The sequence below is a fragment of the Saccopteryx bilineata genome, chromosome 3, assembly GCF_036850765.1.
Source record: "Saccopteryx bilineata isolate mSacBil1 chromosome 3, mSacBil1_pri_phased_curated, whole genome shotgun sequence".
NCBI classification, from domain to species: domain Eukaryota; kingdom Metazoa; phylum Chordata; class Mammalia; order Chiroptera; family Emballonuridae; genus Saccopteryx; species Saccopteryx bilineata.
This window is the reverse complement of record NC_089492.1, coordinates 127,931,004-127,944,386: the sequence shown is the minus strand read 5'-3', so window position 1 is coordinate 127,944,386 and position 13,383 is coordinate 127,931,004. Positions and strand designations below refer to the sequence as shown.

General features: G+C 37.5%; 1 protein-coding gene across 16 annotated transcripts in view; it reads right to left on the bottom strand.

The window, feature by feature from the left end:
• The window catches only part of DYSF (dysferlin), a 224,706-nt gene that overhangs the window by 27,880 nt on the left and 183,443 nt on the right, over window positions 1–13,383 (bottom strand). For all 16 annotated transcript variants that reach the window (XM_066267354.1, XM_066267358.1, XM_066267356.1 and 13 more), the window contains one exon: window positions 7,569–7,667. In XM_066267354.1, the coding sequence (XP_066123451.1) occupies window positions 7,569–7,667 (99 nt within the window). The remainder of the gene's footprint in view (window positions 1–7,568; window positions 7,668–13,383) is intronic.

Here is a 13,383-nt window from a genome sequence, read left to right as displayed (position 1 = left end):
TTATACTGTATTCTCTGCTTTCAGGCTACAGGGTTTAACCAAATTAATGATTATGCTGTTTTTCTATATCCTTTCACAGTTTTGTCCCTTTGTTCTGACATGAACTGAGAGAAGAGAATTACAATCTCCCCCTACCTACCAGCATGTTTCCATTTCTTTTTGTATCTTCTATAATTTCTATTGTGTAAATACTGATGTTGTATAAAGATTGATGTTGCATTATTCAGCATAGAGGTATTCTTAAAACTATCATCTCTTGGAATTGCACCAATTAGCATTATTAAGTGTCATCCTTTGTCTCACTTTTGGAAACTTGAATACACTCGTGTCTAATAGCAAGACGGAAGATTGTGACTTCTGCTTTTTACTTGCAGTTGACAATGACACATTTTCCCTGTTTTTTATTTCAGCCTTTATGAATCTCTTTATTTTAGAGTTAGGTTTTGCTTTGAGATCTGACTTAAATTCTGTTATTAATAAGTGATTGATATGACACACATGTTTAGTCTGCTTTCACATTTATATTTACATAGTTACATATTTATAGTTTTCTAGTTTCATAGATTTTTGTTTAATCTTTGCTTTTATGGTCAGTTTTGTGTTTGTGTGTGTTTCTTCTGATATAAACAGTGACCTGAGTTTCTATTCTAATATTATTATAAATTTATCATATATATATTAATAATATTCTTATTCCTTTATGTCATTAGGGACAGTGTTTATAAATTCCCTACTATAGCAATGATAAATTAATCAAATTTTATCTCCTGCTGTCTCCTTTTCCATCACTCACTATTAGACACTATTAGATTCCTTAATATTTACCCCTGTACAGTTTGCTTATAATTTGCTTATACTCTTATTATTTGATTTGCCAATTTTAAACATGATCTGTCAACACTATTTGTTCTATAATATAGCCATCAGTGTCTTCACTTTGTATCACTTTACCTTTTCTTCTTCTCCCCCTAAGTTTTGTCAGTTTCGTCACTTCTAGAGTTCAGTATATGTATTTACGTTCTGACCTGTTACCTTCACCTTTTCATTTATTTTGATTATAGGTCTAAGATAAAACATGATCACAACCCGTCTTTTCGTTGTGGTCTTCCCAGTTATCTCCTCATTGGCTAAAGTTCATTCCCTACGAGTTCCTCAGGATGGGCTCCTGGGAACCACATTATCTGCTCCTGAACAGCATGCCTTTGAGCCTGAAAGGCAGCCTGGCTAAGTAAAAATCCTTGGTCACCCTTTCTGTCCTTGATGATCAAGAGAAATTGAAGCCACCTTGATTTATTTCTTATTTTAAATTACAATGTTTTTTGGAAGGAAAGATGGATGACTACTCCAAAACATTCCTTATCTCTGCAGTCCAATAACATATACCAGGATATGTCCCAGGACTGACCAATTAGGCTAAATATTTCCTACACAAACTGGACTTTCTAATATGTATATTCAAGTATTTTTCCGTATTTGTGAGGTTTTATTAGACTGTTAAGTGTTTATTTGTTTTATTTAATTGTTTTGGTTGTCTTCCTCAGAGACTCCAATTATGCAAATGTTGGATCTCCTTACCCTGACTTCTATATGTCATTTTCTCTTCCTTTATTATTACTCTTTCTTTATTTCTATTTTGCTTTGCTTACTTTTATCATTTCTGTCCTCTATGCCCCTGACCGTGTTTACCATTGTGGCCTTTTTGCCCTGGGCTTCTTATACTTTCATGCTTCCTCCTCATCCTTTCTTGAATCTTATCAGCTCATATTTTGCCTTTTCTCATCTCATGATCTCTTGAGTTCTTTCATTTCTGCTTTGCACTCTGACTGCCCATTTCTAAAAAATTTATAGCAAAATATTTCATCTTGTCTACTCCTTGGCAAAATTTTTCTGGTCAGAGCATAGCTTCTTCTTTTGGTAAAGTTATGATTTATATTTTGTCTTCTTTTTTCATAGTATTTTTGAATTAATGCAGTGTCACTTCTTTTATTATTACTTGTCACTAAATGTTCCGGATTTTCCTGGACAAATTACTTCTTTTTCTACCACTGATGCAGACGACTTCCTGCAAATATGGCCCGTCTGGGACTCCTGTGTTGCTCCACGTTCTCTGCTTCTCTGAACCAAACCGGCTCTTAGAGGCTTCTGCCACCAGCCTGCGCCCATCTTCCCAGTTCCCACATCCACTATGGTGAACAAGGGATATAACTTTTATATATTATGGTTAAACCTCAATTTCAGGAACTATATTTTTTTAACAATTTATCATAAAATTCTCAAGCAAACACAATAGTAAAGAGAATAGATAATAAGCCCCCATGTACCTATAACCTATCTTAAATAATTACCAGCATTCTTTTACTAGAAAGTATGGGATTTTCTGAGATCTGCTACCACCATGGCCTTTCATCATTTCCATGCATCTTCTCTTAATTTACCGCCAAGTGGCTTCTACCCAATCTTCATTGCCTTTGGACAACCTTTACATGTATTTTAGAGTCTGCGAGTTTTATTTGTTTCCAACTTTTACTGAAAATGGAGTTTGTGGGTTTGAATGATTTCCAGAAGAAAAGGGGGAAAATGCTGACGTATGCAGCCATGTTCATACTGGAAGTCCCAATAAAATACATTTTAAATTTCCAAGTGGTTGGTCTTTTTGTTTAAACTTTTGTTATTAATTTCTCATCTCATTACATTTTAATCTGTCTTGTATGATTTGTGCTTTTGGTAACTTATTACTAAACTAACATATGATCAAATTTTGTAAGTGCTTTCTGAGCATTAGGGAAAAATGTTTTCTCCATTTTAAAAATTATTTTTATTCTCTATTTTTAAACCTACTTTTAATATAGCTTTAAAACATTTACCTTGTTACTTATATCTTTTATTTCCTTATTTATTTATTTTCTGCTTCATCTGTCTAGAAGAGAGGCAGAAAAATAGACACTCAGACCAATGGAACAGAATAGAAAGTCCAGAAATAAAACCACTTATATATAGTCAAATAATTTTTGATAAAGGGGCCAACAACACACAATGGAGAAAAGCAAGCCTCTTCAATAAATGGTGCTGGTAAAACTGGAAAGCCACATGCAAAAGAATGAAACTGGACTACAGTTTGTCCCCCTGTACTAAAATTAACTCAAAATGGATCACAGATCTAAACATAAGACCTGAAACAATTAAGTACATAGAAGAAGACATAGGTACTCAACTCATGGACCTGGGTTTTAAAGAGCATTTTATGAATTTGACTCCAAAGGCAAGAGAAGTGAAGGCAAAAATTAATGAATGGGACTACATCAGACTAAGAAGTTTTTGCTCAGCAAGAGAAACTGATAACAAAATAAACAGAAAGCCAACTAAATGGGAAATGATATTTTCAAACAACAGCTCAGATAAGGGCCTAATATCCAAAATATACAACGAACTCATAAAACTCAACAACAAACAAACAAACAATCCAATAAAAAAATGGGAAGAGGACATGAACAGACACTTCTCCCAGGAAGAAATACAAATGACCAACAGATATATGAAAAGATGCTCATCTTATTTAGTTATTAGAGAAATGCAAATCAAAATGGCAATGAGATACCACCTCACACCTGTTAGATTAGCTATTATTAACAAGACAGGTAATAGCAAATGTTGGAGAGGCTGTGGAGAAAAAGGAACCCTCATACACAGTTAGTGGGAATGTAAAGTAGTATAACCATTATGGAAGAAAGTATGGTGGTTCCTCAAAAAACTGAAAATAGAACTACCTTATGACCCAGCAATCCCTCTACTGGGTATATACCCCCAAAACTCAGAAACATTGATATGTAAAGACACATGCAGCCCCATGTTCATTGCAGCATTGTTCACAGTGGCCAGGACATGGAAACAACCAAAAAGCCCGTCAATAGATGACTGGATAAAGAAGATGTGGCACATATACACTATGGAATACTACTCAGCCATAAGAAATGATGACATTGGATCATTTACAACAAAATGGTGGGATCTTGATAACATGATACGAAGTGAAATAAGTAAATCAGAAAAAACCAGGAACTGCATTATTCCATACATAGGTGGAACATAAAAGTGAAACTAAGAGACATTGATAAGAGTGTAGTGGTTACGAGGGGAGGGGTAAAGGGAGAGGGAAAGGGGGAGGGGGAGGGGCACAAAGAAAACTAGATAGAAGGTGACAGAGGACAATCTGAATCTGGGTGATGGGTATGCAACATAATTGAACGACAAGATAACCTGGACTTGTTATCTTTGAATATATGTATCCTGATTTATTAATGTCGCCCCATTAAAAAAATAAAATTATTTTAAAAAATTATTTTTATTCTCTACTTTTAAACCTACTTTTAATGTAGCTTTAAAACATTTACCTTGTTACTTATATCTTTTATTTCCTTATTTATTTTCTGCTTCATCTGTCTAGAAGAGAGGCACATTATAATCTCCACTGCGATTTCAATTTCTGTCATTTCATGCCTTAGCTTGTGCGAGGTATTAGTTTATATATTCTTCTCATTTTTGCTTTAAGTATTTCTAAGCCTTATTATTCTATGTAAACACATTTGGGAGTTTGCTTCACTCAAATACACACATTATATTTATCTAAAATACTGCATTTTGTTACCTTTGTTGTGTACTTTGAATTCTACCTCTTCCTCTTTTGTTTGCGCTGATCTTGTTTGCCAAGATATTTACTTTTCAGGCATTCTAACTAAGTTATATTGCTTTAAACATGTCTTTGAAAAACAGTATAATGAATTTTGACTTTGATATCATCTGAGATCTTATCACTTAATAGAAGTATTTAATCCATTTTATTTGTTAGGAAAATTAATACATCTTATTATTTTCCTATTACATTTTTCTAGGCTTACTGGGTTTTTTGTTTTGTTTTGTTTTTTAATGCTTTCTTACCATAGCTTTTGTTTCCTATCTTTGGATATTGAGACTATGAGTTGTTGTTTTTTCCCCTATGCTAATGATTACCAAAATATTTTTTATTTTTGTGTACTCTATTCTCTCCATATCACACAGGTTCTTTTTCAAAGACTCGTGTTGGTGGTTTTCTTCTATTGACTTATCTTTAAGGGAACAGTGTTCTCCCTAGGTCTGCTTTTCCCCCGTGACAGGCCGAGTGCATTGTTTCAGACAGCCCATCTTCACTGCACATCATCAGAGGTCTTCTCAGAGAGGTCGAGCTGAAGGGCTGAGTGCATTGTTTCAGACAGCCCATCTTCACTGCACATCGTCAGAGGTCTTCTCAGAGAGGTCGAGCTGAAGGGCTGAGTGCATTGTTTCAGACAGCCCATCTTCACTGCACATCGTCAGAGGTCTTCTCAGAGAGGTCGAGCTGAAGGGCTGAGTGCCAATTCAGGATCCGGCATCTGAGGGAGCAACAAGGGGCCGGGGTCCTGGGCTATCCTGGCAGGAGTTCTCATTTTTACTTGGTTTTTCTCATTTTTTGGCCAGTCTACACTAAAAATATGCCAGATCTAATGTGTCGGACTTTCTTCCTGGCACACAAATAGTTCTCTCTTTGTCTAACCTCAGATCCCTAGCTGCCACCAAGTCAATGAAGAACTTGCTGCCTGAGGCCTCATCCACACGCATCCACGTCTCCAGACACAACTTACCCATAAGCCTCCCAGATACCTGAGACAGCTCTTGACACCTTGTGAATCCATCCTCCAGAGTTTGCTCCAAAGGATCTGTCAGCGGCACTACCTGAAAGCCCAAGCCCACCGCCTCCTCCAATTAGGCCCCAATCCCATTCATTGAGCCCCTGTCCAGTGCTCCTGGGCCTCTCCCATGTGTCTGACAACCTTTGCCATCCTCCTTAATTAAGGCAACCAGATACAGCAAATGAAAATACAGGATGCCCAGTTACATTTGTATTTCAAATAAATAACAAACAATTGTTAGATAAGACTGTTTCATGCAATATTTGAAGCATATTTATATTAAAATATTCATTGTTTATCCAAAATTCTAGTGTACCTGATTATTCTGAATTTTATCTGGCAGCCCTCTCCAGGAAACCACACACCTCCTCTGGGAAGCAATTTTGAGTCACCTCTGGTTGTCTTTTTCAAAAATAGCCTACATTTATTTATTTATTTATTTTTGTGACAGAGAGAGAGAGATAGAAAGGACAGATAGGGATAGACAGGAAGGGAGAGAAATGAGAAGCATCAATTCCTCTTTGTGGCACCTTAGTTGTTCATTGATTGCTTTCTCATATGTGCTTTGACGAGGGACTACAGCAGAGGGAGTGACTCTTTGCTCAAGCCAGTGACCTTGGGCTCAAGCCAGCAACCATGGGGTCATGTCTTTGATCCCACACTCAAGCCAGCGACCCCTTGCTCAAGTTGGTATGTATGTGCTCAAGCCAGATGAGCCCATACTCAAGCTGTCAACCTCAGGGTTTTGAACCTAGGTCCTCTGCATCCCAGTCCAATGCACTATCCACTACACCACTGCCTGGTCAGGCAGAAGTAGCCTACTTTTAAACAGCATAATTGTATTTGTAGAATTTCCTCAAAATACCAGAAACTGTCTGACTCATCCCTGGTTTTGTTTGTTTGTTTGTTTGTTTGGGTGGGCTCCTTTTCTTCTTTTCATAGAAAAAGTGTTGAGCATATTTTTATATTTACTAGGTAATTTTTGCCCCCCTTGTAGATGTGGGGTGATCTGAGCAACATTCTCAAGCTGACTTTCCTTTTTACTTTGATACAAAACTTTATTATAGGAAAAGTTCAGGCCCTGACCAGTTGGCTCAGTGGTTGAGCGTTGGCCCAGTGTGTGGATGTCCCAGGTTCAATTACCAGTCAGAGCACAAAGGAGAAGCACCCATATGCTTCTCCATCCCTCCTCTCTCTCTCCCCCTCCTGACGCCATGGCTCAATTGGTTCCAGTGAGTTGGCCTTGGGCACTGAGGATGGCTTAATGGCCTCTGCCTCAGGTACTAAAAAAAATGGCACAGTTGCTGAACAATAAAACAGGCCCAGATGGGCAGAGCATCACCCCCTAGTGAGCTTGCCAGGTGGATCCTGGTCAGGGCACATGCAGGAATCTGTCTCTCTGCCTCCCCTCCTTTCATCAAAAAAATAAAAATTTAAAAAGTTCAAATAACTTCAATGATACAGAATAGTATGACAAAGTCTAAGTACCCATCTCTAAGCTTTAGCAACTCAATATTTTGCAATTTCAATAATTTTTAATGTTTTGAAAATCTATCAGAGGGCCACCCACACCATCTATCTCCCCCCCCCCCTTTTTTTAGTACTTTAAAACAAATCCTAGGCATCACTTCACCCATAAATACTTCAGTACTTTCTAGCATTCTTTCAAAAATACTTTCTTAGTTATCCCAGCCCACAATGACTTCTTGCTCTAAATCTGTGGATGACCTTTCTCACCTCAATTAGTTCATCAGATTCTTCAGCCCTCAGGCACCAAATAAGGAATATTTATTCTCTCCCAGTTGTGTCTCCCACTGCCCATCACATGCGCTGGGGACTGACAGAAGAGAACACTTGGACAGGACTCACCTTTAGTGTGTCAAAGTCCTTTTCCAAGTAGGAGCCACACTTTTCCCTCTCCCCGATCGAGGCAAAGAATTTGCTCCACCAATCGATGAACTCCTCCTCCTGAGCAGAGAGAAAGACACCCACCATTTCAGAAACAGAACTTGCCAAGCAAGGTCCTTCTGGACTCAACACCAAGCAAGGCCTATGAGTTGGCCTAGACTTCAAAGCTCCCCTGTTGGGTGACTTCAGGGGATCAGAGAGCTGGAACTCCCCATCTCTCCAGGGGCCAAGACTGCACAGACTGGAAAAATGGTTTGAACACTTGCTTGGTATTAAGAGGCAGAGGTTCTAGGCTGGTCCCTGGCCCCCATTCATTGTCTGATTCTGTTAAGCCCTGGAGTCTTCCCTTTCCTTATTGTGAAGTGGACATATATCATCATGGTAGATAAGGCTAAAATTTTATGGTATATAGGGTAACTTTTTGGAGAAAATGCAATGATGTGTTATTTATGAATAAAATGCAGTAGACCCAGGAAAAATCAGACCCCCACAGGGCTACCCTGCCACCCTCCATACAGCAAAAGAAAAAAAAACATCAGAAATAAGAACTGAGACTCCCCAAAGTCAAATCCTTGAAAAGCAACAAATACTGACTAAGGACCCATTTTTCAAAAGACACTATGCTACATGGGAGAAATCAGGTGAGAAGAAAAGACGTTTGTGACAACCCACTCTCTGCCCAGCCCTTCTTCCATGTACTTGTATTTGTAGGAAAAGGCAGACAAGCCTGCTGGGCACACACTGGTCTCTTCACCTTTTAACTCCTCCTGAACAGCTGTGTCTATAGGACCTCTGAGCTCTCATGTCTAGAATGCTCCTCTAGCTGTGTCCTGTCTATGTGTGTGTCCTGTCACCCAGTGAGTAAGCAAGCAAGCTTCCTGAATGTGGAAGAGTCACACTTTCCCAGGCCTCCCCCTAAAATTGCAAGGGGCTGGGTACCCAGTCTGGGCTTGTGAGTACATTAAAGCTCAACAGTCCAGTGGGAAGGGCCAAGGACGAGGTATAAATATAAGGGTAGCCCACCTGGGACTTGCTTTCCTCCTCTGTCTGAAGGGTGAGCTAGGAGATTTCCAGGAGCCTGCTCTGATTCTGTAACATGAGTTGACTGTCTGCCATTGAGTTTCTGGAAATATTGCTGGCTCCCTTTAAACCAATCCCCAGTCCTTTGAGTTCTGACATATTAAGATGAGCACAGTCTTAGGAAATGCCACGGGAATCTGAACAGGCACAATGGGAAAGGGTGGGATAAGGTTCTCAGAGTCACAACAATCCTGGAAGTGTGGCCCTAACACCCTCTGTCTGGCCAGAATGTAGTTCCTACACACACAGCACAGAGAGCAGGTGTCAGGGTGAGGCTGAGTCTGAAGAGAGTCATTGTCTTACCAGGAAGATCTTCTGGAGCCAAAAGAGAGGAAAAGAAGTTCAGATGTGTTAAGACATAGGGTAGCAGAGCTTACTTACCTTAACCACTCTTAAAACATCCAGAATAGGGCAAAACAGACCTTAGCCCTGATGTTTTAAGTTTAATTTAAAGAAAAAGATACTATGGATCAATAAACATACACCAACATATAGCATGAACTCACATAATCACCAACACAGACAATAGTTACACAGACATGCCCGAGGGGTACATATACACTAAAATGCACAAACACTCCCCAGAATATACACATTAACACAGGTAGAAATGTTTAGAATGGAATTTCATCTAGCTGTTTGATTCCTTTTTTAGTTTCTTCCTCGGCTCAGATACTTAAAGATTTGAATGTATGACTCAGGCTTACAACCAACATCTTTTGTACAGAGAAATGACAGGAACACAACAGTTGTGGGAAAGTTATTACATTTCCCTCAGTCTTGAAAAACCACATAATTTTTAAAAAAAAGAATATGGAGACAGAGACTCTGAATAATACCATTAGCTGTCAATTAAAAAGACAAGCATTATGTAATTTAAACACAGAAAATATACCTTCTTGTTCAGCACCATTGGAGCACTTAGAAAAATTAAAAGCCACAAAGCAAATCTCAATAAAGTCCAAAAAATAAACTCATGATCAATCTTATTCTCTAACTCTAATGCAATAAAACTGGAAACTAATGAGAGAATTTTAAAAATTAAACATCCCAAACTTAGAAATTTAAAGGCACACTCTTAAAACGCTCCTAAGTTAGAGAAAAACCAAAACTAAAATCACAGATACTTAGAAAATACCAACAGTGAGAGGGTTATGCCCTCAAATCTGTGAGTGCTAGCTAAGTATGTACTCAAAAGAAAATTCAGTCTTAAACATTTTTGCTTTTATATAAAAGGAATGAGTATAATTTGATAACTCAAGAAGTCAGAAAAAGTAAAAGACCAAAAATTGAAAATGACCAAATAGAAATTCATATACTAGAAAGAAATAGGAAATTACAATTAATAATTAAACTCCACAGCAAACTTTTAAAAGACTGTTAAAATGAACATTTATCATATCTAATGTAAAAAGTAGGTACACCGTTAGAAATCAGAAAGGTCAAATTAAAAGGTATTATAGGGAGAATAAAAACATTAAGAGGTTTACTACACCCAAATCAATGGCAAAACCTTGGAGAATCTACATGAAGTGGATAATTTTCTAGAAAAAATATAAATTGCCAAAATTGACTCAGAAGTAATAGAAAACATGAAGAGTTCAGTAACCCTGAAAGTGGAAGAGATCTCAAAGAACTACTTCCAAAATGACACCAAGCCAAGATGGGTCTTTTGGAGGGAAAATCCTACCAGCCTTTCAAAGAATAAATCATTCTTTGGTCCACAGCATAGGAAAAAGATGAAGTTTCCTCATTCATTTTGTGAAGACTCAAGACACACACACACACACACACACACACACACACACACACACACACACAGAAAGAGAGAGAGAGAGATTAATTCCATTCCTGGATAAAGATGTAAAGATCTTGAATAAAATATTACAAATAGATTGCTGCAGTAGATCTGACATAGTCAAGCTAAATTATTCCAGTATGCAGGAGTGGCTCAGTATCACTGAGTGAGGACAGAAAACCCTCCTGATCATCTACAACAGAAGTTTGGCAACTGTGGCCCACTGGTTGGCCACATGGTTTTATGTTTTAAATATTGCCTGTGGCTATTTTTCAGCTACAAAGCAGAACTGAGTAGTTGTGACAGACACTTTATGTCTTCTCACTTAAAATATTTACTATCTGGACATTTAAGAAAAAGTTTGTCAACTTCTGATCCATAACAGGTAGAAAAGAAGCAGTGATGAATTTATAAAATTTTTCAATTATTCCTAAAGAAACTCAGTGAATTAAGAATAAAAGGAGGTATTCTTTGCATAATATGAATATTTTAAAGGAATAGCCAGCATTGTGCTTAATAGTACCAGGCCTTCTCCCTTCTGGGTGTTTGGACATAAGGCTGCCTCTGCCAATAATTTTCATGTGATATGGATATAAAGCAGTAAAATCAGAGGAATTAGGAGCCAGAACTTGAGAGCCAGACTAGCAGGGTTCAAATCCTTTGTACCCTGGGCAACTACTTAACTTCTCTGGGCCTCAATTAGCTTATCTGTAAAATGGAAAAACAATAGCACCAATTTGATAAATTTACTCTGAGGAATAAATAAGCCAATGCATATAAAATGCTTAGAACAATGTGTAGCACATAAGTGCAATGTGTTTACTGCTAATACCAATAATAGTGTTGTTTCTTTAGCTTGGACCAGGTTAGCTTCTTGTCCAAGGAGGATGCTAGCTCTGTCACAATGGCCAACAGGAGCCCAGCTGGCCATAGTCTTTCCGGAAGGCAACTGGGCTGCATGTTTCCACACCCTTAAAAAAGTGGATTACACTTTGACCGATCACTCCTGTTCTCGAAATCCATCCAAAGAAAGTAATCATAGGTACACATAAAGAATTAACTTCTTACTTAAAGGCTTTAATCATTGTAAAAAAAAAATACAAGACTGGATAAAGAAGATGTGGCACATATACACCATGGTATACTATTCAGCCAGAAGAAATGATGACATCGGATCACTTACAACAAAATGGTGGGATCTTGATAACATTATACAGAGTGAAATAAGTAAATCAGAAAAAAACAAGAACTGCAGGATTCTATACATTGGTGGGACATAAAAACGAGACTAAGAGACATGGACAAGAATGTGGGGGTTACGGGGGGTGGGGGGAGGGAAGGAGGGAGAAGAGAAGGGGGTGGGGGAGGGGCACAAAGAAAACTAGATAGAAGGTGATGGAGGACAATCTGACTTTGGGTGATGGGTATGCAACAGAATTGAATGACAAGATAACCTGGACATGTTTTCTTTGAATATATGTACCCTGATTTATTGATGTCACCCCATTAAAATAAAATTTTATTTATAAAAGAAAAGAATTAACTTAATTTATAATAGTAAAAAATTGGAAACTGAAGTGTTTAACAATAAGGAACTGTTTGGGTAAATTGAGTATCCATATGATTAAATATTATACAACATAAAAAGTGATGCTAGAGAAATGTATTCATTGACATGGAAAGTTACAACTGATAAGATTTACAAATAGTTAAAAAATGAATAATGTGACCTTATTTTAATTAAAGGATGAAACCTCAAATGGTCATAGCAATTATTTCTGAATAAGATTAGAAATGTTTTGTTTATTCCTCTTATTGCTGTTTCACTCAGTTTTTTCTAATTTTCCATTGTGTACATGTGTTCTCTACATAATTTTAAAAATTAAAGTGTTTTAAAATAAAAGGCAATAGCAAGATGCTTCAAAAGCATCACCAAGGAAGTGAAAAGATAATTCACAGAATGAAGGAAAATATTGTAGATTGTATATCTAATAAAAGATTGTAACCAGAATACATAGAAAACTCACACAATTCAATAATAATAAGACAAATAACCCAATAAAAAATGAGCAATGCATTTAAATATACATTCCTCCAAAGAAGATGCACATATGGTCAATAAGCATATGAAAAGATAATCAACATTATTAGCTACCAGAGAACTTTTCATTAAAACTACAGTGATAAAATACTTCACACACACTGAGATGGCTCTGATCAGAAAGTCAGAGAACAAGACTTGGTGATGATCTGGAGAAACTGGAACCCTCGTAGTGCTGGTGGGGATGTAAAGTGGAGAGTCACTTTGGAGAAGACCCTGACTGTTCCTTAAACATTTAAACAGAAAGTTACTATATGACCCAGCAATTCCACACTTTGTTATATACCCAAGAGAAATGAAAACTTATGTCCACACAAAAACTTGTACATGACTGTTCATAGCAGCACTATTCAAAATTACCAAAAAGAAACAATTCAAATGCCCATCAACTGATGAGTGGCTAAAGAAAATGACATATCCATGCTGTGAAATATTATTTGTTAATAAAAAGCAATGAAGAACTGATGCATGCTATCACATGGATGGACCTTAAAAACATGCTAAAGAAAAGAAGTTAATCACAAATTGTATGATCCCATTTGTAGGAAATGTCCAGAGTAGGCAAAGCTATTGAGACAAAAAGTAGATTAGTGGACTCCGTACCTTCCCTCTTATTACTATGGGTGTTCTACTTGCACCCCAACCCAAGGCCAACCCTGCCCTGGTGCCCTGGGTCCCATGCCTTCTGGTCTACTCGAGGACACTACTCCACGATTCTTTTCACCCTCTTATGCATCATTAGACTTCCCTCTCTACTGGGTCATTAACATCAGCATCCAAACATGTGACACCAGTTC